This window comes from Hoplias malabaricus, chromosome 10, assembly GCF_029633855.1.
Source record: "Hoplias malabaricus isolate fHopMal1 chromosome 10, fHopMal1.hap1, whole genome shotgun sequence".
NCBI classification, from domain to species: Eukaryota; Metazoa; Chordata; class Actinopteri; order Characiformes; family Erythrinidae; genus Hoplias; species Hoplias malabaricus.
This window is the reverse complement of record NC_089809.1, coordinates 34,324,993-34,350,507: the sequence shown is the minus strand read 5'-3', so window position 1 is coordinate 34,350,507 and position 25,515 is coordinate 34,324,993. Positions and strand designations below refer to the sequence as shown.

The 25,515-nt window shown below is 40.8% G+C and overlaps 1 protein-coding gene across 1 annotated transcript in view; it reads right to left on the bottom strand.

Moving 5' to 3' along the window:
• kcnh2b (potassium voltage-gated channel, subfamily H (eag-related), member 2b) overlaps window positions 1-25,515 on the bottom strand; it is a 269,546-nt gene that overhangs the window by 105,003 nt on the left and 139,028 nt on the right. Inside the window, exons 3-5 of the mRNA XM_066682531.1 lie at window positions 24,544-24,702; window positions 23,538-24,038; window positions 19,951-20,162 (exon numbers count right to left, since the gene is read on the bottom strand). Coding sequence (XP_066538628.1) covers window positions 19,951-20,162; window positions 23,538-24,038; window positions 24,544-24,702 — 872 coding nt within the window. The remainder of the gene's footprint in view (window positions 1-19,950; window positions 20,163-23,537; window positions 24,039-24,543; window positions 24,703-25,515) is intronic.

The window sequence follows — 25,515 nt, the reverse complement described above, 5'->3', positions numbered from 1 at the left end:
TGCTGCACACTCTGAAAATTGTGTCGCTGAATGTACGCTAGTAAAAAAAATGATATATTGTGACACCAAATCAGCTTCAGGAACTAATCTATTAATCAGAGAAAGCATTACATTCAGGATATCCAAATTATAGTATATTCCCCACTCAGCAGACCCTCCAGACATAATGGATTGGAATTAACATGAGGAACAGAGCAATATTCGGATAATTCTCCTACATTCTCCTAATTCCTCCTACATTCTTAAGAATAAATGTGTCAAAAATGTTCTTTGAAGACTTTGAAGATTCTTTTTACCTCGAACATTGTAAAGTGACCTTGGCTTTGTGAAAGGTGCTATTATAGAACATACATTTATCTGATAAAAAAATTAAAAAAAGCAAATAGTGTTCTATACAATTTCATTGTGTGTAGAAAAGATATTTAAGGTTAAAAAGACTATACATATTTATTTCTTTATTTATGCTGTCTTTTGTTTATTAGAGCATTTGAAAATGAAAATTAAATGTATACAGTCTGTCAGTTTCATGATGAATGGACCTATAGAAATGGTCTAAAATCCCTTGGAATGAAATGTTTTTACATTAAAATGAAACATTAAGAATGGCTATGCTCCTCCTGGAAGAGTACATGTTCTGGACACAGGAGAAAACAGCAAAACATTCTATACTCTATATTTTTCTGATAGGTTCACTACTAGGGCCCCTTTATTTTGAAGAGTATAGTCTGTCTAGTAGAGTTCAGCAGGACTAAAAGAAAGACTGTGCTCGTCTCCACTGTGCAGCAGCCCATTAATAATGCAGTGTTTTTCCACAGGTCTGTGTGGCTAATAGGGGTCAGCTCAGCTAATAAAAGGCAGGGGATGTGATTTAAGGCTTGGCCAGTCGAGGATTGAACTGAGTCACCAAAGGGATGAGCAAATATTAATCGCCTCAGGACTGAGAACATATGAGTGAACTCTAGCACACATGAAACCAAAGCAAAGTCATGGCAGAAGTGTGAGATGCCAGAGGGAAATATAGTCTTTGAGTGGAAAAAAGGATGTTTGTGCTGACTGGACTGTGTTTTTACTGCAGAAAAGAAACTGCATGAGCTGATATGAGGTTTTTTTTAATTATTTTTTTATTATTCTTTTAGCACTTTCAGTATGTGTTTACTTTTGTGCAGTATGTTTTCAGTCCCAACTTATGTACAAAATCTTATCTAACAAAATTAAGTCAGCATTTCACCTGTAGAGTAGAAGTAGTGCAATATCCTCATCTCTTTTCATGATTCAACGTCTGAAGATCTCTCTAACGTCCAGATGCTGTTTATTGGTTGTGAGAACGCATGAGCCATTTGGAGACCCTTAGTTCTTTCCCCATTTACAGAGCCAGCTCTGCGTTCAAACACCAGAGCTTTTTTCCAGTGCACTACCAGTCCGAAAAGATAGCAAATGGTGAGAAAACATTCCCTGAATTTTATATAAAAAATGTTTTTGGATTAAAATTGCAAACATCTCCTTTAAGTGTGGGCCATAAGTTAAAAACATGATATGATACTTTCTGACATCCAAAGACATATTGGGAGGTGGATTCGCTGTGTAAAAGTATCCCTATTTATGAATGTGTGAGTGATTTAGAGAGTGTGTGACGCCTTATGATGTCCAGGGTGTTTTCCCACCTTGCGTCCAAACATTCTGGGTCGGATGAACCCACCACAACCCTCAACATGATGAAGCAGTTGCAGAAAATGACGGAATGAATATTTTAAACACAGTGATAAATGTTTTTTAGATATGGCCCTGGCAGATATTACATTACAATACTGAACCCTTCCCAGAGATTCCAGAGTCTTTAGTAATGCTGCTGTAATTCTATTTGCATTGGACTTGCTGGTTGTAAAGATGCTGAAGAGGAAACCTGCCAGCATTTCCTGACAGTTCTATTTGTGTTTAGTGGAATCGGGTACTGGAATGCTTGGCTTGTGAGCCCAATACGTGCTCCCGCAGGCTTTTGGAGCTATGGCACTCTCATCGTGATAGCCCCCAGGCATGATGTATCACTCCAACTAGAAATGCTGTTTGTGCATAAAAGAAAACAAATAGCACTGTGTTCCCACAGCCCTACTTGTCAGCTCATACACAAAATCATGTGTACACAACTTAAAAATAGCCATCTTACGTCACCAGGAGAGCCACGTTTACACCTATGTGGAAAACACATTAGAAATTCGACCTAAGAATGCCATGGTTTTGTGAAGCTAATAATATCTTGTTTTCTCTATTGTGTTTTACTTATTCATGTATTACCTCTGTTTACACTCTGACAGGTCTGCGTATTCCCTTGGGGTTTTCTGTAAATCATTTGCAAACAGCTGTTGTCAAAGAAACACATAGGAATCATGAGTTTATCTTAGGAGTATACAAACTGTTTGTGCAGAATCGTTTACAAACACCGTCCAAAAGTAGCATTACAGAACTGTATCAGAGGACAACTCATCAAGTGCATGATGCAAGGTAAAACCAAGATAATCTACATGTCACAAACTATGTAGATGCCCCTTCTTATTGCTCAGTTCAGCTCGTTTACTGTGCACCTATGCCATGTGTTCAGATGAGCACACACTGCTTGTATTACTTTAAAAGCATTGGCAATAGAATGGGATGCCCAGTGCCAAGTGTAGGCAAGAGTGGTACAACAGCACCCTCATGCCCTACCTCCAACCTGTCACTCACAAACACAGCACAGTTCTTTACAGCAAAGTTCGTCATGTCTCTGAGTATCATCATGTTGCTGTCATGGGTAAGACTGAGAAACCTATTCAGATGCTCTGTCACACATGAAGCGCTGACTGGAAAAGAGACATTGGAAAACGGTGATGAAAGAGATGGTGCATTGCCAAATTGCCTAAAGTTGCCAAGAGATAAAAGTTAACTAAATTGGAACAACAGCTGGAGATTAGTCAGTGAAATGCTGTGTCGTGCTTAAACTGTGCATTTAAATGAGAGGACAGTTTATACAATTCGTTTGGGTATTACCTGGACGTGATACTTTTCATAATTGGACTTTATTCAGGTTTATCCCAGCAGTACTACAGTTCTGGCATTTTACATAAGGTTTACACTATACGTGCTTAGAGCCACCACAATAAAATTTGGAATCTGTTTTCTGGGAACAACCCCATTCGCAAAAAAAGCTGAGATGCTATGCATAACGTAGCAGAATGCAATTATGTGCAAATAATTTAGAAAGAAGAAATAAAATATAAATAAAATGGAAAAAAGACAATGTTGAAACTGAGAATGGTTATTATTCATTAATTCTAGGTCGCAGTGGATCGGGAGTCTACCCAGTATCACTGGGCACAAGGCAGGAACACACCCTGGAGGGGGCATCAGTCCTTCACAGGGTGACCCACACTCACATCTAGGGACATTTTTGAGTTGCCAATCCACCTACCAACAAGTGTTTTTGGACCGTGGGAGGAAACCCAGAAAAAACCCACGTGGACACGGAGACAACACACCAAACTCCTCACAGACAGTCACCCGGAGCGGGACTTGACCCCACAACCTACAGGTCCCTGTAGCTGTGTGACTGCGACACTACGTACTGCACCACCGTGCCGCCCCAAGAATAGTTATATGACATGACGGGGCATTGAAAGAGAGAGACATTGTCTTTCAGAAGTAAAGATGGGGAGGGCTTCACAACTTAAAACAAATAATGAAGAAGAGTCACCACAATGTTTGAGAACAGAATAGGGATCAGATCTTAAAGAGAACATTAACAGGTGTTCTACATTTTAACAATACAATATATAAAATATAAGTTGTTGTCCCTTTCTCATGAGAGCAGGATGACATTGCAAAATTCTGGGACAGTTCGTTTGTGATTGTGTATTATCTACGTGTGATTAGATTAACCTCTGATGAAACCTACCAAGGCTATGAGTATGGGGTCGTATAAAGTATTATATGAGGTTATTTCTGCTCTCTCACCAGGTGCGAGGTACATGGAGCGTCTGCTGTCTGACTGACTGACCTCTGTTCTGGCATGCGTGCTCTTCACTGACCCGTGAGTGTGAGCTGCATGTTACTGAATTAGAACAAGGAGAGTTTGCACTTTTCCAAGTGTTCATAAATGTGCACGAGTATATGTGTGCACTCATCCAGAAGGACAGAGCCCTTAGTCTTGTCTCTCAGTCTGCCTGGGTGACATTGAGAACATACGCTCTGGCTGAAATAACGAAGCCATGCGTGCGTCTGGCCACCGAGCCATGATGAGATCATGTGGCCATGAAGCAGAAACCGCAAGAACATGTCACAGTTCTTTTCCTTCATCTCTCTTTCTCTCCCTCTCTCTCTCTCTCTCTGTGGGCAGATGGTACAAACCGTGAGCTTCTAAGACACTTCAGCAGGGAGAGAGTTCCCATTCTCCTGTCTGCCACCTTGCTCAGTGCTGGCGTTTAATTCCTCCGCCATGGCATGATTCACAAGCAGCACACTTCAAAAAATGTCTCTTTCCACCCTGAGGAATTTCTCATTTTTCTCTTATATTCTTATATTGAATATATAAAGTTTTTGTGCTGCTTCTTAGTGCAGATATTTTAGAATTGCCCCACCACCTTCATCTCTCCAATCACATCGCTTTCCCTACATTTATGTGAGAGTAATAACCCAGTAAACAAGGAACGTCCCTGGACGTTCAAAATAGGTCTAAAAGTAGTCTGTCCGTCAAGGACATATTTTAAGCGTCAATGGACGTCCAAAATCCATCTTAATAAGTTAGTTAAGTGGTGACCAATCGATAACGTCAGTGGACGTCCAAAATGTGTTTTGTACAAGTAATTTATTTCGGGACCAGTTAATAACGTCAATGGACGTCAAAATACGTCTAATAGTCGTCTTTTCAATGTCTGTGTTTGGACGTCTTTTCAACTTTCATTTTCAACCTTAAGAGAACGTTGATTAGACGGCAGTCATTACGTTATTTCAACGTTGAATGTTTACTGGGAGGAGCACTGAATAAATATGGCCAAACCCCGAATGGAGAACAAAGAGAACTGAGCAAAAATGGCTAAAAAATCAGAGCTTCTGCTCCTCGCTCTCGTGCGGAACGGTGGCTCATTCTCATTTAAAGGAACAGACACTGAATCTTTGAGCTTGATCCTTGTGCTATATTGAACAAAGCATGCCACAGATTAGGGCTGGGCAATTAATCAAAAATTAATTAATCAAAATCAACATTCAGAAGTTCTAATCAACATAATTTTATCTGTATTAATTATTTTTTATTCTGTTGTGTCCCTGCTGTGTGTTCATGTACTGTCCCTTTAAAACCATGCTACCAAGCTGTAGTCATGTGATTCTGCCCCTATCTGCCACATGGAAGCAACCTAAATGCTGAGGCTGACCGAGCGACTCGAGCATCTCGTACCAAACAAAAACACAGCGCCTGTGGTTTGGACGTGCTGTGTTTGACTATAATTAAGACGACTCTGAACAAAAAACAAGAGAGGAACAAGCTCCCAGCAACATTAGAAAAATATCCGAGCGTTAATCCTGGAGCATATTTACAGTGCAATCCTCCATCACTGAACTATGAGGGTTAAAAAAATACAAAAACAAAATAATCGTTCGTAATCGTGGTAAAATACAATTAATCGTGATATTGATTTGCGCTCATATCACCAAGCACTACCACAGATGTTTCAATAGGACCCCAGGGAAGTGTGTAAACTCGTGAAAAACGTGTAATATTCCGTTTAAAGCTCTGCATAGTTCCCAATGCTGTATCAAGAAGTTCTGAAGAGCTGAGACTCCCTGTGATTTTACAGACTTTAATGTATATTTATGCTAAATAATTTAATGTAGTAAATAATTATTTAATCATTATATTAAATACCACTTTGTTATTATGCTTTAGAGCTGAAATGAGGTCAATAACAGTGTAGAAATGTTGTAGAAACCACAGATCCAGCCCACCTGGACTCAAAGTGAAATGCAAAGAAATGCTTGCACCCTGCGAAACCCAAACATGGAGGGACTGGACAACCTTGCCCTTAAGTGAGGGAAGACTCACACCCTGCAGAACCTTAACTTACAACTATCAAATGTGCTATATTTCAGAACTGAAGTTGTGTGTGTGCTTTATGTCATTGGTGAGAAGGCCTTTGTTTTTGAGATGTGTTATAGCCACCTGGTATTAGCTTCAGGGTGTGCTGGTATTTGCAGGGATCTTTATGCTGGTGGACAGGTCTTCAGTAGAGGCTGGGAGAATGACAGGCCGAGTAAATGGCACCATCACTCCCCATCCACACACTGCAGACCTGCCAGTGTGTGTGTGTGTGTTCATACTGAGCACTCTTATAATGTGTAAGTGCAGCACTGAGAGCCTGTGATAGACGATCACAAAGTCTCCGGGTTCACTCCATTGCATCCTAAGATGAGCTTGTCCCGCCCCCACACCCGAATGACCTCAGTGATGGATTGTCAGGTGAGGATGCTGTCTGCTTGAAGACTTGCTGTGGAGCACAGACTAAGAAGCTCCACTAGGAACTAAAATCTAGAAGAGTATGGTAAGTATATGGTCAATTCTTGATTCTGATATTTTATAAAGGGAGGCAAACAATGCTCACGCAGCTTAAATGTTAACAGAAATGAATAATAAAATTAATAAAACAAAATATCATTAAATGCCATGCATTATAGCATTTATAACAAGGGTGAAGTGTGTCAGGCATGTGGTGAAGCAGCATTTTAGAAGTGGGATTATGCTTTTATAAAATTTTGGATTATGTTTTCATCATTTCAAATGAAACCTATAAAAACGCAGAAGGACTTGCAGCATATTCGTTCTTTCAAGATTCTAATGTTCCATAGGCTCAGAATGGTCTGTTTTTAGCTCACGTAATGAGTTCTATTACCTAAACTAATTACACTTCGTTCTCATCTGTAAATGGGTTTGCTTGTTTTAATTATAAAAAAGCAAGTCTCCAATTTCTGAACTCCGCTCACGCATATCAAACACAGTCCTTCTAATCCCAGCAAAGAAGAACAGGCCTTGAAAGCAGCTTTATCACAAGGTCACGTGGAAGTAAGGGGTACAGGCAACAATACCAGTGAAGGACTAGTATGAGTCAGTTTCTAGATTGTGCGGAACCCCACAGATCCAGCTGTGAGGAACACACTCTAATGCAGTGCTGCTCAGCCCAGTGATGAGGGCGGGCGAGCAGGCCAGCTTCTTGCCCTACTCACAGAGATTAATGGCACTGGGTCTGCCAAAATGGGTCACCCATGGAAGAGGGCTTTTGTGTGTGTGTGTGTGTGTGCGAGAGAGAGAGAGAGAGAGAGAGATTTGTTGAAGAGTTTCCAAAGTAGTAGGCAGCTAAAGGCAAGCAGAACTGGTGTTACAGTGACAAGCCTGGTGTCTCAAATTGCCTTATAATGTTTCGCACTGCAGATATGATGCTAGAAGAGCTAACAATTAATGTAATGCTTGGGGTGTTTGTTTTCACAGCTACGTGGTTTGGCATGGATAATGCTTTAAATTTAGTTCTGTTCTGATGTGTTCCAGATTTAAAGACCATCACATGGAACAGGTGGCACTGAGCGTGCATTAACGGTGCCAGTGGGGCTAGGTACAGCCTTAGTCACCAGGGAGGCCAGTCTGGATTTACAGTTCTGGACCGTAAAAGGGTGAGGTAGGACTGTAAATCTGGCTTGGAGTGCGGTGGGTATGGGACGCCAGACTTCTCTGTTGAGCCTTCTGGAGGTACTGTGGGCTTAATTCAGCGAAACACCAACAAGAGGAGGTGCCTGCCTGATGACCCCTGATGTACAGCTAGTGATACAGTGGCTGGTTTGGGTACTCATGGGCTGGTCTCAATGAGTAACCGTAGATGTTAAGAATAGCCGATTGCTGATTGGATCATAAACGGCCACAGCAACCGTAGTGTTGAGGTGTAGGATTCAACAGGAATTTTGTGGCTGCCTGTAAGAAGTGAGAAGTGGGGTGGGCCCTATATGATTCTCTAATGGATTGGCATAGGATATTTCACATCTTATCTTGTGTATGATTATAATTATATAGCTCCTCTAGTGCCTCCTTGTTACTTTAGCACTGACATAATTACATTGCATTAGATTCTGCCAAAGAAAATGCATTTTTTAATGAAGAATCAACTGTATTTACTGTTTGCATTCAACTGTGAATCTGTTCTGGATTTTTCTGGATTGATCTGTTAAAGTTAAAAGTACTGTACATAATTTTAATCAAAAATATTTTATTATGAAATCCTGAGAATTTCCATTGCTTTAGCTAGCTCTCCAGTCAGTTTGTGTGCAGCAAAAAGTTTGGTGTTTGTACACAGCCCTAGTTCACTAAATAGGAAGCACAAAAAGTGGTTTGGACCCAACAAAACACTAGTCAAGCCAACCAGAAACAGTAACTGGAAGCATTTGGATAGTGAAGAGGCCTCCAGCGCTTAGGGTTAGACATGAGTGTCATAGACTTATTTTTGTATTTTTATGTAAAATGCTGGATTCCGCTATATTTGTTTTGCTCCACAAATACATAAATATGGGGGTGGAGCTCCTGAAGGAGCAGGTGCAATGTGAATGTTGGTGCTACATTGTGTTTCAAATGTCAACAGCCCCTCAATCATCATTCTGCCTAATTTTATACATTGCCATGAGGTTCATTTGTGGCATTAATGGATGCAGATGAGAAAGTAACTGTGCATTTTCATTGCAGACACAGGGTTCTAACATGCACTTCAGACGTTGCTGTATGAAATCTACCAAACCAACCGAATCAAGTGAAACTATGTGAGAAAATATAGTTGCACTTCAACAGTTAACCCTGTGAAACAGTTGCCTAAAGCCATACTGAGTTAAGTGGTTTCTGACAGTGATATACTGTTCTCGATGAAAATGGGCAAAAGTGTATTAGCTAAAGCCAGTAGGAGACATTTTAATGCTTGAATTTTACCTGTACCTTTGTCCATGTTTATATATAACAATATATGAGCTCCCAGTCTCATAAACCACATGGTCAGCAGTGGGATGATTTAAGCACTAATTAGTGGCTTTAGACTTCTATTACTTCTTAGCTTCATAAGTCTTACAGCTCCAGTGCCAAAATAACAACGCAAGCTTCAGAAATCAAGAATATACCTGGGTCTGGGGAGCTCTGTTTATTACCTTTGTTTCTTTCACGAGGTTGAACTTCAGCTACAACACCAGGGTGACCCCTCCAATTACCTTCAAGAGCAGCTGTACACTGCTAACCCTATATGCATGTAAGCACACACACACACATGCAGCTCAGATTCAAAAACCTTCACCTATACACAAAGTGGAGGCAGGCTGGAAGCAGCAGGGTCTAACAATCAGTAGACTCTCCTGCACTCACACCTAAATCAGAGCATGGGGTGAGAGAGCCAACACAGAGGAGAGAGAGAGAAAAGAGAGATGGGGAAGAAGGGCAGCAGGTTGTGTTAAACAGCAGGTCCCAGCATAAAGGGCATCAGTGACTCCGAAAGGGCGTCTGTTCCATAAGTTGTTTAAAAAAAGTGTGGGGGATGTGGGGGATCTAGCCATTAGACCCCGGGCTCATTAACCTTCCAACAAAAATAAGGCTCGATACACATACTGATGCTAGATCTGTATTAGCAGCCCATCTACTTCACCTCTTTTAACCTCTAGGTTAGTGTTATTGCAGTAATTTTGCCTTATATTACATTCCCTCCACAGTTTTCAATTGTGCTATTAATTGAGCCCTGGCAACAAAGAACCAAGCATGAGAATTCTTCCTGTAAATGCCTTTATTTCTAAGCCTTAATTGACGCTGTTTGTTGTCCTGTGCCTAAAATAAAGCAGACATTTAGACATATCTTCTGTTTATTAGGTTTATTGACCATTTAAATGCATGCTAATGCTGAAAAACCTGTTAAGACTGGGAAAGCTACTAAAAAAATGCAAAGTATTATTAAATGATTCTTTATTTCAAGGTCTCATTTTAAGGGCGGCATGGTGGCGCAGCAGGTAGCATCACTGTCACACAGTTCCAGAGTCGTGAGCATGTGGGTTGAGCCCCGCTCAAAGAGTTTGATGTGTTCTCCCTGTGTCCACGTGGGTTTCCTCAGGTTGCTACGGTTTCCTCCCACAGTCCAAAAACACACGTTGGTAGGTGGATTGGCGACTCAAAAGTGTCCGTAGGTGTGAGCATGTGAGAGAATTTGAGAGTGTGTGTTCCCGCCTTGCACCCAATGACCCACAGTGACCCTGAACTGGATAAGTGGTTGCAGACAATGAATGAATGAATAAAATATCTCATCTTCTGTACACAAACACAAATGTGCTGTCAATGTTAAAAACGTTTTAAACACAATTCCCCCACTTACAGGAATGAACACCAACATGGTTGGTGTGGGCAACCAGTCTGTGCTACACCAATAAGAGTCCTTGGGCAAAACTCCTAACACTGCGTTAGCCTACCTGTAATATCAGTAACCATGTAAGTCACTCTGGATAAAAGCGTCTGCCAAAATGCCATAAATGTAAATGAAATATAAGTGAGAAATAAGTGCTGTAGGAATGCCAAATTATTTTGTTATCCCTGGCAATAACTGCCAGAGTTTACACACGGAGAACACATCATAGAGCTATAACCCCAATGCTGCTTCAAGAGGAATATTTATAATATTTATTAAAGAGAGCAATATGTGCAGTCAGTAGAGAACATCACACAGCAATATTAATAGGTTTATCTCTGTATTGCACCAGTCCTTGACTCTGGGCCTTCAGGCACATGTTGCTTTAGATTGAACTGATGCTTCAAAGGCATTAGGGTAAGATGTACCCCACGACCCAGAGAACAATAATCACTCAACTTTTCAAACAGCTGTCCAGCACTTCAGCCAGCACCAATCAAAAATCCTATAGCCACTGCTCACAGAGAGGGGGAAAGTAAAGACATTGACTACTGGCTACCTGAAGGACAGAGGTATGGTTTCTTTCCTGGAAGTAACAACAGAACAATAGCATACATTTTAACTCATAGTTCACTGAGCCAGGGACAAAATTATGCCAACACTTCACATGCCTACAGAGCGCCTACATACTACAAGTGTCATCACTATCAGCAAAGACCTACATGAATATTTATGAACACCTTTTCCAATCATTTGTTTCAGGTGACACTTGTGGCTCTTTCTAGGGTAATACCACAGAATTTAGCAGCTCAGTGTTTGTCACAGTAACATGCTGATTATAATGACATAGATTGTAAGGTCAAGATGGCTGAACAAAAGTCTCATTTTGCCATTTATAAGATTTAACAGGGCTTTATAATCACTGTGCTAAATACTAAGCTACACATTTAGTTCTTATAAAGTGCTGAGTCATTTCACCTCTAAAAGTATCATGACACAACCACACCTGGAGTAAGGTCAAGTTGACATCAAGGTTAACAACAGACTTTTTGACTGATGGCAACTATTAGAATATGTCTTTATAAAGGTTATCCTGGGTAATAGTGGTCAGGTGTCTTGATAAGCTTATGAAGGCGTGATCATAAGATGAAGTCTTATGAACACTGAAAGGTTTGTAGGAGTCTAATGTTTAATGTCTAATGATAAACAGTTTTGTTGAGTTTGTCTTTTGCTGGAATCAGCACACACAGAAACGCTGTGGACGGTTTATTTCTGATGTTCCGATAACTGGAATTGTGTTAAACCGTAAAACGCAACATAAGTAAATTTGATTAATTGATTAATAAAGAATATGAACTGAAATTCCATTTTTTATAGGTCTGCAATGAAATGAATGTTTTTGGCTGAAACAGAACAGAATGAAACATTTGACACAAGGCTGATTACCAAACACAGTTGCTTCATTAATTTTGCCATTTTTTTACCACTGCATAAAAAAATATCTAAACTGCTGTTTAAAAATATTTATTTAAATATTCACATTTAACATTTTTAACATCCCTGCAGACATACCAACAAAGCACAATATGACGTAAAATAAATTAGCACAACCCCCCCCCCCCCCAAATAAAACTACAAATAAAATATGTGATTATACCTTAAATACATGTAATTCAATTAAAATTGAATATGACCATAATGATATATACATAATGATATCATGCAGTTACCCATAATATGGCATAAGTTCCTTACATGAGTCGTTTGGGCACAGTAAGGTACAGTGGAAAATGGTTCTGAGGTCAACAAATCTGCCCCAAAAGTGGAGTGACTTCAGTCGTGTGGAGGTGGTTTGGTTACAAAATATCCAATGTACAATAAACCATTGTGTTTATTTAATTTAATCAAATTAATGTTAATATAACATTTATTTTCTTGCAATAGTGTGTTCCTGAAATTAATAAAAGTATAATTCAGTGTTGTGTTCATATCGCCAAGAATATCGTTATCGCCAAAATACCCTGAAATATCGTGATAGTATTTTAGGGCCATATCGCCCACCCCTAGGGTCCCTAATTTTTTATGTAACTAACAACTCAAGTAACCATCATATTATGTAATTACATATGATGAATTTAGTATATTATGTTTATTTAGATTTAGATTTTTTCAATTAGTTGTTAGTGAGGACTCATCCACTCATACTCTACACCACCAACCTGGGACCTGTGAGGGTGATACAAACACATGCGTTCTCTGAGAAATGTGAACCTGCACTTCTTGTCAAACACAATACCATTAGACAGTTCAACATGCTTGGAGGAGCATGCTAACTGATCATGCTTTTCTAGCTAAAAGACTCCCATGTTCACTGTTCCTGTGATCAGAGGAGTGAATGCTCTCATGAACTCTCAGCTTTTTGGCATCACAGAGATCAACCATGGATCTATTTTGATGATTGGACTGATATTTAGACCACTGTTTAAACCAAAGATTGTCTGCTTAGTGATTAAAGCCTATTCCTGATTTGGAATCACGGACTGTGTTTGAAACCTACCCTGAGAATGACACCAGATTAATCTTCTGACCCTCACTTCATCCACAGGAGCTCAAGGTGAATGTCTTGCTCTTGCTATTAAAGCTGCAGCACGCAGTCAGTAGTTAGTGCAATAAAACACAGTGGCTATGACAGACATACTGCTTGTAATGACGATAGTGACTCAGCTGTAGGTGCAATTCTCATGTAAGAAAACATCATCAGACTGTGATTCACAACAGTGGGTTAAATTAAAAAGTATAATGCGCCCCCTCGTTGGGCCTCCAGATGTTTTAAAATTGTACACGGTGTAGCACTAGTAGAAGCAGAGAGGAGAGAGCTAGGTGGTAAATCACATTAGATACAGAGGAGGATTTCTTCATGTTTCTGCTCATCTATAATGCATCTTGCTTGTGGAGTCGACACGGAAAATGGAATCAGAAGCCAATGCCAACTGGTCTACGTTTTAAACTTCAATCAACAAAGAGTCAAAACACAATAATAACAGCATTTACAATTTCCCATTTGCATCTCCTCCTATTCCATTATATAAAACCTTAAAAATGTGCTTGTTTTAATAATTAACATCATAACCTATGTATGGAGCGTTTGCTTGTGTCCAGCTTATTAACACTGCTCCTCACATCTGAACCTAGGGATATTTAAACACTGATTTTGCAGTTGGAGCAAAAAAAAAAAAGGCACACCATCTATTTCTGCCATCTTACTTGTGATCTCCTTATACAGCACACAGCAGCAACACTGCTGCACCCAGTACACTGGATCAATGTCAAACACAGATGACAGGCTGCAGAAACATAGGTGTCACTGCTGAGAATAGTTCACCACCCAAATATAAATCATAAATCCAAAATGTGTGGGTCAGTACGTGAAATAAAAACACAGAGCAAGTATCAGTACATTCTGAACTATATACATTTAATTACAGTTTGGATCTCTGTAACATTGGGATAATGTAAAAATGTTGGGATAAAACTGTGTTGACTTTGTGTATTACATTTGACCTTTCTTTTAACAACACTTGATAATTATAAGTTGGTGTACAGGTGTGAAAGTACAGGCTAACATTTTTCATTTAATTTTTTGGCCTGTTTTCATCATCCATCCATCCATTATCTGTAAGCGCTTATCCAGTCCAGGGTCATGGCTGGCCCGGAGCCTACCCGGAACCATTGGGACCAAGGCAGGAACACACCCTGGAGGGGGCACCAGTCCTTCACAGGGCGACACACACACATTCATTCACACACTCACGGACACTTTTGAGTCGCCAATCCACATACCAATGTGTTTTTGGATCATGGGAGGAAACCAGAGCACCCGGAGGAAACCCACGCGGACACGGGGAGAACACACCAACTCCTCACAGACAGTCACCCGGAGCGGGACTCAAACCCACAACCTTCTGTTGTTTTCAGAATCTGTCAAACGTCATACCTGTGACATGTAGTCGACAGCAGGTCTTCTTTTTCTAAATAACACATGACAGTCTACAAATACCTGCTGTGAGTTTTCCAGTTTATTTATTTGATGAAGGTTTACTAATTTTAACCAAATAGTTTTGTGGTTAATGTTATTTTACTTGTAGTTTGTGTGATGCTACTTTTGTGAAGCTCCTCAGTTACATGCCACTGGCAAAATTAGCTGAACCACAGTCAGAATCTAACGTTAATATGAAAAGGTCAGGGTTACTTACAATAATAGTGATTGATGTTAGGATCCGTATTCATGGCTAATGCAAAACCATTTAAAGCCCAGAATGTGAGATGCCGTGAACTGAGTGTACACCCAGAAGTGCATCTATACGGTGCCTTAATGTACCCCAACACATAATAAAAATAACAGCCTCTTCTGTTTGAAGACAGTAAATGATGACATATACACCCTTTATAAGTATGACTTTGGTTCTACCAGTGCTAGTCCATTCCTAGCATTTAGCTCTAAGCTCTGACCTCTCCCTTGTTTCATTTCTGGACGCCTGGAAATGACACTGAGGGAAGCGTTTACGCTTATTGGTCCGAAAATGTATGCAGCGTCCATTCACAGCATCATTGAGAATCTCAGGAGTGTGCAAATTATGAGGAATGGCCATGTGAGGTGGCTAACACGTTCCTAGCCCTGACCATACATCACTCTGTTCTGAGCCAATTTAAAAACAATAATGACAATTATAATAGTAATCAATCACAATAATTACTTTACTTTATTCTGGTGCTCTAGGAAATTATTTAAAGCATGGTGAGCAGGATTCAATTAATTATATTGGAACAATTTAAAATAAATATGAAAATGTGACTAGAGGAATGTCTTGTGCCCTGACGGAATGTAAGCATCAAAATGTATGAACGCATAAAGTAGGTACAAATAACTGAACATTTTTGTTATCCATTACAATTGATTTTAACGTCAAAATGTATTCATCTGAGTGACGACTCCAATTTAAGGTGCGTTTTCTTTTTTGTAGTGGGCTCCACAAACAGAAACCTTAACGGGTTCTAATCATATCGTGAACATGACTTCAGTTTGGTCATTAATGGAGTGTTAAAACCTTCTTGATCTGACAGAGCTGTTTTTAATGAAAGTTTGTGCTCAGAGGTTCAGCACATAGCGCTCTAACTATGCTGCCTGCTACTGCCACCATCAGGACACACTCTCTACAGCAGACAGAGAGAAGAGTTGCAGTTTCAGTGGGTCTCATTCTGGCTGTGTCTTTTTTTTCCACCTCGACCCCATCTAAATATTTCACTTTAATGCCAGAAAGCGAGACAAAGGTTTTTTTTTCTGTTCCACCAGCTGGAGTGGGCTTTCCTAAGTTTGTGTGTGTGTGTGTGTGTGTGAAACAAACATTAAAAGGAAAATTAAATTTTTAGCAATGGAATCATAAAATAGACGTGAAATAAAGGGAAAACAATTGATTAAGGTGCTGAGCAGATGCCCTTATGCTTGTGTGTGTGTGTGTGTGTGTGTGTGTGTGTGTGTGTGTGTGTGATATAAATAAAGACACAGCTGGTGTCTTATGCATCGGCACTGTGACCTGCGTAGATTTTTCTGCACCTGTACTACAGATTCACAAACTTCTGCACCTGTACTACACACACACACATACTCCATTAATAAACAAGGATGAATTAGCAGTGATATGCGTTGTGTTCTGCAAAGCATCTCACACTGCAGTAAGTGTGCAGGGTTGGAGGACCCTTGCTTTCACCTGAATGAAACACACTGCTCAGCGTGTGTCAAACAGCTGAGAGGCCAAATGAGCAGTCCAACCAAAGAGTGAAAGCTTAAAGCACAACACACACACACGAGTTAACTACCATGCAGAGCAGTATGTAAATACAACTAACACTCACTGCGGCAATCATTAGCGAGTTCTTCCTTATTTGATTCTGCTGTGGAAAATCAGACAAACAGAGTTCAATTATAACTTCACAACAACATGAAAACCCACTGTCAGACTCCAACATGACCAGGCCCACACCCCACCCCACCCCACAGCGAGATTCATAGAGAACCTAATAGCTCAGTCAAAAGCTATGTTCATGTCACTGTCTTTAAGCAGGTGTAACTGTGAGCTAGCAAGTGGTAAAATGGAGTAGCCTAATCCATGCAGTTCAATAGTTAATGCAGCAGTACACAGTAAACACACACATCACACTTCATAGCACACTTAGGACACGCCATACCTGGGTCAACACGTATCAGACATCTCAGAGGAAAAGTACTGATCATAAACTATCTGAAAGAAAGTACAGATCATCATGCCAACAAACAGTGTGCTTTTGACTCTGAGATGATTGATACGCACTACCAGTCAAAAGGCTAGTCTAGTCTGTTCACCTCTGATCATTGTCTTGAAGCATCTAAGCATTCTCTCAAGCAACATCCCGAGGAGCTGTCTGAGGTGTTTTCCCCACCGGACCAATGATGATAATCTAGGGTGACCAGACGTCCTCTTTTACCCGGACATGTCCTCTTTTTTAGACTTAAAAAAAAACGTCCAGGCGGAATTTCACAAACGTCCGGGATTATGTTTTTCTAGAGTTTACATACAATTTCGAGAAGCATTTCGTTCACAAACTAGTCCCGCCCCCTGCCCTACTCCGATTGGTTCGCTTGAATGAGAAGGGGGCGTGGTGAAGTAGCCTAAAATCATCTGATTGGACGGTCTGACTGTAGAGCTACCGTTATTGGTCGATAACCTTCTCTGTAAACATTTAATTGGTCAGTCTGCACGTCAGTAGTCCTTGTTTACGTCAGGCAAATATCATGTACCCACCCCCCCCCTCCTCTTTTTCACCATCTCAGATCTGGTCACCCTATGATTAACACATCCTGAGACTGCCTTGATGTTACAGGACAATTCAAATCAATCTTTAGACTGACGTAGAAATGATTATTCAGTGACTCCAAGCTTTTGACAGGTAGTGAATGTTAGACCTGTTCTATATGAACTGCAGAGGAACTAGAAATTTCTTGCTGACTCCTAAACAGATTTAGATACTGCTGCTAATACTTGATCGTATGGATTTGTTAAAGCAACAGCACACTATTAACATAATAAAGTATTTATTAACTACAGTAAAGCTAGGTATTGGATAACAATAATAATAATAATTGGAAATAATACTGGACTGCCATGAGGAGAGATTTGGAAAGGGTTAAAACAACACATTCACACACAGACCATCACTATTTACTGTAATGTTTTAAGCAAATACATATAAAATAACAGATAGATACAAATACAGATTATCAGATAAACACCTTTTTAATCTCATTATCTCTTGCACAGTACTGTTGGTGAGTGTGATGAAGAGCTCTTTACAATATATGAGGGCTCTTGAAACATTTAAATATTCTGTATTTGTACTGAAAGGGTTGCTCCCACACTCTTAAAACATAATGGTGCCAAAAAGTGTTCTGCGAAGCGCTGCCAGAGAATGACCACTTTAGGTTCCTTAAAGAACTTTTGATTAATGGTTGTTTAAACCATGAGTTTAACGATGTATGCGTGTGTGTGTGTGTGTGAGAGAGAGAGAAAAGAACAGCTTAAAACTTTAAATAACTTCCACAAAATGTAAAGGCCCCACATTAATTAATGAACGTTTCTATCTAGAGACATATCTTCAAGCCAAGAACCATTAAGAAGCTTTACCTTTTAAGAGAGTATTGAAAAGCTAATGCTCATTGCTCATGGAAACTTTTGAGGAATATTACTGTCACAGCACAAACACAAAAGCGAAGAGCCGATCGCTTGCTGCTGTGGCACAGCGCATCGGTTACAAATCTGCCCTCCCCAAACTCGATTAGCCTAAAGAGTCTCATACCACAATGTACAGTCCCAGCAGCCTCATCTATCATCATTCCACCCACAACCATCAATCGCTCTTTTCATTTCTGCAGAGCAGCGCAGAGAGAAGGCCAGCAGCATGACATAAAGGTACATTAGCTTAACCCAGTTAAGCCCAGGCAGCAAAGAATGAGTGCGGTTCCAAAACAACATTCCTGTATCTTAAACACGGATCTCAGTTGCTTTTATAATAAAAATTCAAGCTCAAGCTTTGTGTCATTGGTTTGACTGCACAGTATTTGTAGGAACTCAGAGAAGGGTTTTTTATATATATTTTGACAATAAAAAAGCACTTACAATACATTTCAGAACAATCACATTTTAATCAGTGTTTCAACTGGCACAGGATGCACTAGATATGTGTTCTCTGTGATGGTCCTCTGGGGGTCCTGATCATTGAACAGCAGGTTGAAATAGGGGAAGTATGCAGAAAAACAGGTGGACTACAGCCTGTAATTGTAGAACTACAAAGTGCTCCTGTATGGTTAGAGGAGCTGATAAAATGATACGAGATTCTGCTGATCATTCTGTGAATATTGTTCTAAACATTTAGGTCTATATTTAACAAAAAATAAACTAAAATGGTATGATCACACGTGCGAAGGCTATTGCGACAGCGGAGGGTTTAAATGTCAAAATAATCTCAAGAATAAAGTCTGAATATTTAGAGAAACACGTTGGATTCCTTAATTACAAAGAGTTTCCAGCATTTCTTTTCCCAATTTTTAACTTTTTTCTCTCAGAATTATTCACTTTTTCTCTGAATTACTTAGATTTTTTCTGACTTAAATCTCAGAATTATTCTGATTTTATTCTCAGAATATTATTTATTCTCTTTTCAATGCCGTGGCCCTCTCCTATTACTTACACTACTTCATTTTTAAGATTATGGTTTTTCAATTCAAAAATAAGTTTTCTAATATTTAGAAATGATTGCAACACTTATTCCTCAAGCAGCAAGTTGTCACTAATCCAACAGTCACTCAAAAGCCAAACTAACTCAAGCAAATGAACAGCAAGCACTGAAATAATCTTGTTGCTCCTGACTGGTTTTACAAGATCACCTGCTGCTTCTAGATTCTGGCACATTGCTGCTGCCATCTGAATGATGAGGCCTGTGGTCCTGCAGTCTTGTCGTTCTTTTTACCAGAGAAACAGATGTCTGATAAAAGAGTCGGTCCACAGTAGATGCATATCCCTCAACCTGTTCACTCCTATGCAGGAGCTGACAGCATTGAAAACCAAAACAAGGTATATATCAAAGGCGATGCAACCAAACACCAGAAGTGCCAGAGAATAAGCCGGCGGCTTATGAACCTCTAGCCTAAATCCTGTAAAAACCAAAATGACAGAACCGGCCAGGACGAGACTAGCACATGATCAAATCAAGCACAGCCAGGGCCTCAGATAATCCTCTAGACCACCAGCTCAGAGATCTGCAACGCTCACGCTTGTCCTCCAGCAACCTTAAAACGTTCTAAAAAAATCACATCTCAAAACCTTGAAACATCATTAGGAGACATTCACAACTTTTCTCAAACCACCAGTGTAAACATCTACCCCAGAACCGAGAAACTGACTCCAGAAAGCAGCTCAGACTGAGGAAAAAGCCCACTCCTCACCTGCGTGACCTTCTCTGTGACATTATGTGTGCGGTCGATGAGTTTGCAGGGAGCGATGATGTCCATCTCCCCAGGAGGCAGAGCGATGAGTGGATCTGGTTTAAAATCCACAAAGTTGAGAGTGATCTGGGGGATCTTGCTGATGGTGCGGTAGCGCATGAGGTCAGAGTCAGAGGTAGAGTTCAGGATGTTGGACTTGTTGTTGACAGCACCTGGAAATAGGAGTGGATGGATTAGAGAATGAGGTGAATTTGCTGCTTTAGTTGAGCTGACCTGGGCTCAGTTTATAAAGAAAAGCTCTGCAGTACCTTTCTGGAAGGACTGTCTCCTTCTGTACCTGCTACATATAGGGCCTCGATCAGTACCTGCCTCATTTTGTACCTTCAGTGAGTTCATTCCTCAGCTGCCTCATTCAGTGCCTTCTCATTCAATTACATACAATACAAATTTTAAAAATTGTTCGTGTGTAAAGTAGAATTGTAATTTAAAATTTAAATATTCATGATCAGGGGCGGCACGGTGGCGCAGCAGGTAGTGTCGCAGTCACACAGCTCCAGGGGCCTGGAGGTTGTGGGTTTGATTCCCGCTCCGGGTGACTGTCTGTGAGGGGTTGGTGTGTTCTCCCCGTGTCCGCGTGGGTTTCCTCCGGGTGCTCCGGTTTCCTCCCACAGTCCAAAAATACATGTTGGTAGGTGATTTAGCGGCTTAAATGTGTCCATAGGTGTGTGTGTGTGTGTGTGTCTGTGTTGCCCTGTGAAGGACTGGCGCCCCCTCCAGGGTGTATTTCTGGACCCACCGTGACCCTGAACTGCACGGTGGCGCAGCAGGTAGTGTCACAGTCACACAGCTCGAGGGATCTGGAGGTTGTGGGTTCAAGTCCCGCTCCGGAGAGGAGTTTGGTTTGTTCTCCTCCGGGTGCTTCCTCCCATAGTCCAAAAATAAAGCACATGTTGGTAGGTGGATTGGTGATTCGAAAGTGTCCCTAGGTGTGAGAGTGAATGCATGAATGTGTGTGTCGCCCTGTGAAGGACTGGAGCCCCCTCCAGGGTGTGTTCCTGCCTGGCGTGAATCAATGAATGAGTTAATGATAAACCTCAAACTCATAATGAAAGCTGCACAGGCGCCTCTAGACCACTTGCTGTTCTGGAGCACACACAGAATTTAGAGGGGCACAGCTGCACAGCTCTGCTTGCAAATCAGTCACAGGGGCATAACAGCACATCCAGTAAAAAGAGATGTTAAAAACGAAATAAATTACTTTGCCATGGATGAGAAACGAAGAACAAATTAACACTAAAAATGTTTTATTACAACCATTAATTTTGTTTATGTGCACTTTCCTGAACAAGTAAAAACAGAAACAGCATTTGCCAGAAATGTATCTACTCCTCTGTACACATGGGGTACACAGAAAATGAGAGAGACCTGTTTAATAAATTACTTTTCTGTTGTTCCTAGTTCAAGACGACATTCAGAAACAACAGTTATTAAAACGAACACGCTCATTTTAAGAAGAAGTTTTGTTGTATGCATGCACTTACCGTTATTTTCTCTGGGCAGGTACCATACAGCTTTCGTGGTGTAATATACAGGGGTTGGACAATGAAACTGAAACACCTGGTTTTAGACCACAATAATTAGTATGGTGTAGGGCCTCCTTTTGCGGCCAATACAGCGTCAATTCGTCTTGGGAATGACATATACAAGTCCTGCACAGTGGTCAGAGGGATTTTAAGCCATTCTTCTTGCAGGATAGTGGCCAGGTCACTACGTGATGCTGGTGGAGGAAAACGTTTCCTGACTCGCTCCTCCAAAACACCCCAAAGTGGCTCAATAATATTTAGATCTGGTGACTGTGCAGGCCATGGGAGATGTTCAACTTCACTTTCATGTTCATCAAACCAGTCTTTCACCAGTCTCGCTGTGTGTATTGGTGCATTGTCGTCCTGATACACGGCACCGCCTTCAGGACACAATGTTTGAACCATTGGATGCACAGGGTCTTACTGGTGCAATGTGCAATTAATGAAGACTGGCCACCAGGCTGCTCCAATTTAGCCATGAAACCTCCCACACTACAATGACAGGTGTTTCAGTTTCATTGTCTAACCCCTGTATATTGGTAATATGGTTTAAAGTGATTATAACAAAAACATGTATCTAGAAGCTACGCTTGTTTGTTGCATGGCTGACTTTCATTTAAATATTTACAAATGTCCATTACTCAGTACAAAGGAATTAAATAAATGGGCTCTGACTGAAAGTGAGCTCAAGTTAAAAAACAAAACAAAACAAAACAAAAAAACACTGGAGTATTATGGGAAATGTAGTGTGCGTTCAATAGTTCCACATAGCAATGTAGGATAAAATCATCTTTTTACAGCCTCAATTTTAGTGGGGCTGAGCATCAATTAACTGCAGCACATGACCCAGTGAACGGGTCTAATAATGGCCCTGGTATCCAGTGAGGACTAAATTCTTGTCATTGACATTTTCAAACTTTACGATGGAGTTTTAGAGCCAAGGCACTGATAAAATGTATATTCTGAGAATAAAGTCAGAATTCTGAGAATAAGGTTGGAATAATTCTGAGATAAAAGTCAGAAGTATTCAGAGGAAAAAAAGTCAAAATAATTCCAAGAACAAAGTCAGAATATTTAGAGAAACACATTTTCCAGACTTTCCACTTTTCCTCTGAATTATTCCGAATTTTCTGAATTTTGCTGACTTTAATCTCAGAATTATTCCAATTTTATCTTCAGAACTATGACTTGGTTCTAAGAATATATGTATATTTGTTCAATGCCGTGCCCCTAAAATTCCCTCCTATACACTACTTAACTTTAAGGTTATTTTTTTCTTGAATAAAATGGTATTTGTCATTTTTACCACAACACAACAGTTTCCATTCAGTTTTTTTAATTAAATTTAAAACAAAAATAATATTAAACTTATTTGTACGTCTAATACTTGCCTCTGTAACTAATACTTCACAGCGTCTCCTTTGACACCGGCAGGGATCAGTACTTTTCTAACTCATTCAGTCACATCCTTTATTCAGCACACTTCATGCCTTAGGTACCTACTTCAATCTTTACCTCCATCATTCAGTAAATGTCTCCGCTGACACCTGCCTCAATCAGTTCCTTCCTTATTCAGCCACCTCCTTCGTTCTGTACCTGCTTCACTCAGTACCCAGTTCATTCAGCACCTCCTTATTCAGCCTCATTGAGCATCTGCCTCTTCCAACACACCCCATTCAGAATATGCCTCTGTTATTCAGCACATTATTCAATTCCTGCTTGATTCAGCACTTCTCTTATGCAGCTTTATTAAACTTTTGTCTAATTCTATACCTGCCTCATTCAGCACATTATTTATTAAAGAAATGCCTAAATCCACACATTTCATTCCAGTGACTGCCTTCTTCAATATCATTATCACACAAGGTACACATTCAAGAGCCTCAAGGGAGCTCCTACAGTAACTACAAACTTTTCTAAGATCTGCACATCCACAGAGTAATAATCCCATTTAATAGGTGCTCTCAGGGAATGCAAAACGAATCTCTGGTCTCATCTGCTCACCCGTGCTGCTGCTGGAGGGTCTGCTGCAGTGTTTGCGATCCCACTCGGGCCTCATGGCCTCGATGTCGTCCACAGACGATGCTCGGCGCATGCTGTGGAAGCTCTCTCTCGAGCGGCTATGCGTCAGGCTGCAGTTGGAGGCAGAGGCGTCTGGGTTGAGCCTCTGCGGTCTGGGTGACGACTGGCCCAAAGGAAAAGTACAGGTGTGTGGTGGGGCCGGTGGGGGAGGAGTAGGTTCACTGCTCAGCAGGGTGCGGCGGTCTTCAGGCCACAGCGAGTAGGATGTTGTGCTTGTGGTGGCAGGTGGGACCTGCTCGTGCTCAGGGAGGGACAGAAGCTCGGCCAGGGCCAGAGACTCGTGACTGCTACCTGGCCTGGAGGACGCAGAGACAGGAACAGCAGCCCCACCACGGCCCGCCTCGGCGTCTTCCTTCAGGGATGACCTGCTTTTACTGCGGGACTGCAGGAGAGGCAGACGCAGACGGATGCGTCGCACTCGATCTGAGGCAGATAAAAATTACATCTAATTAATATCGATATCAGACAGAAGTACTACAAGGTTTCCATACTATTTCTACATACTGTTAGTAGACATTTTATGAGTATATAAGCTATTAACTAATGACAAAGTAAATTATATCTTAAGTTATATAAATAATGTTGGGGTATTTACTAAAATAAATACTGACATTCAAGACAGTGTTCATAGAAACATTTACATTTACACCGATAAATGATCAGAGCACCATTGGGATCCAGACATTTATGTGAAATACTGTAACAATAGTGTTCTCTTACAGATATGTGGCTAATGTAATACCCTCATTAAGTCAGCATCTGTCATAAAAACTGTAAAATGTTATCAGCAAATATCATTTTATTGATGCAATATATTACTACACCAACGACAGTGGTCACAGATTACCCAACCTTAGACAACTCGTCATAAACAAACATTCCTTTATATTCCATAATAAATTGAGGAGGAGAGGAAGGTGTATCCTACAGGTGGAGCGCCAGGGGAGAGGCAGCCTGTGGTTCAGCTCCTGGTTGGGGTCGCGAAATTTGTCATCAGACATGGCTTCAAAATTTAGGATGAACATGATCACCACGCCATCCTCGTTCTTGACTGGTACCACGTCCACCAGACACAGGAAACCTGCACCTGAGAGAGAGAGAGGGAGGGAGAGAGAGAGAGAGAGAGAGAGAGAGAGAGAGAGAGAGAGAGAGAGAGGGAGAGAGAGAGAGAGTGAGAGACAGAGAGACAGAGAGAGAGAGAGAGAGAGAGAGAGAGAGAGAGGAGAGGGAGAGAGACAGACAGAGAGAGAGAGAGAGAGAGAGGGAGAGAGAGTGAGAGAGAGAGAGAGAGAGAGAGAGAGTGAGAGAGAGAGACAGAGAGAGAGAGAGAGAGAGAGAGAGAGAGAGGCAGAGAGACAGAGAGAGAGAGAGAGAGGGAGAGAGACAGAGAGAGAGTGAGAGAGAGAGACAGAGAGAGAGAGAGAGAGAGAGGGAGAGAGAGGGAGAGAGAGAGAGAGGGAGAGAGAGAGAGAGAGAGAGAGAGAGAGAGAGAGAGAGAGAGGCAGAGAGAGAGAGAGAGGGAGGGAGAGAGAGAGAGAGAGAGAGGGAGAGAGAGAGAGAGAGAGAGAGAGAGAGAGAGACAGAGAGAGAGAGATTTAATAAACATACTACAAATCTAATCTAGAAAAAAATGAAATCTGTTTACATGAACTCAAAAGTATTGACATTTAAATCATTCATTTTGCTTTCTTCTGTAAACCTGCTGTTTCTAAACTCTTTATCCTGAATATTTAGTATGTTCCTGATTTCCAGCCCTGTCTAAGAGCATTATCACCTTCTCCAGCAAAACCAAGTCTTACCACTCACACACACACACACACACACACACACACACACACACACACACAGTCTCCAAATATACACAATGAACACATCAAAAAAGTGCTTTAAAAAGACTGCT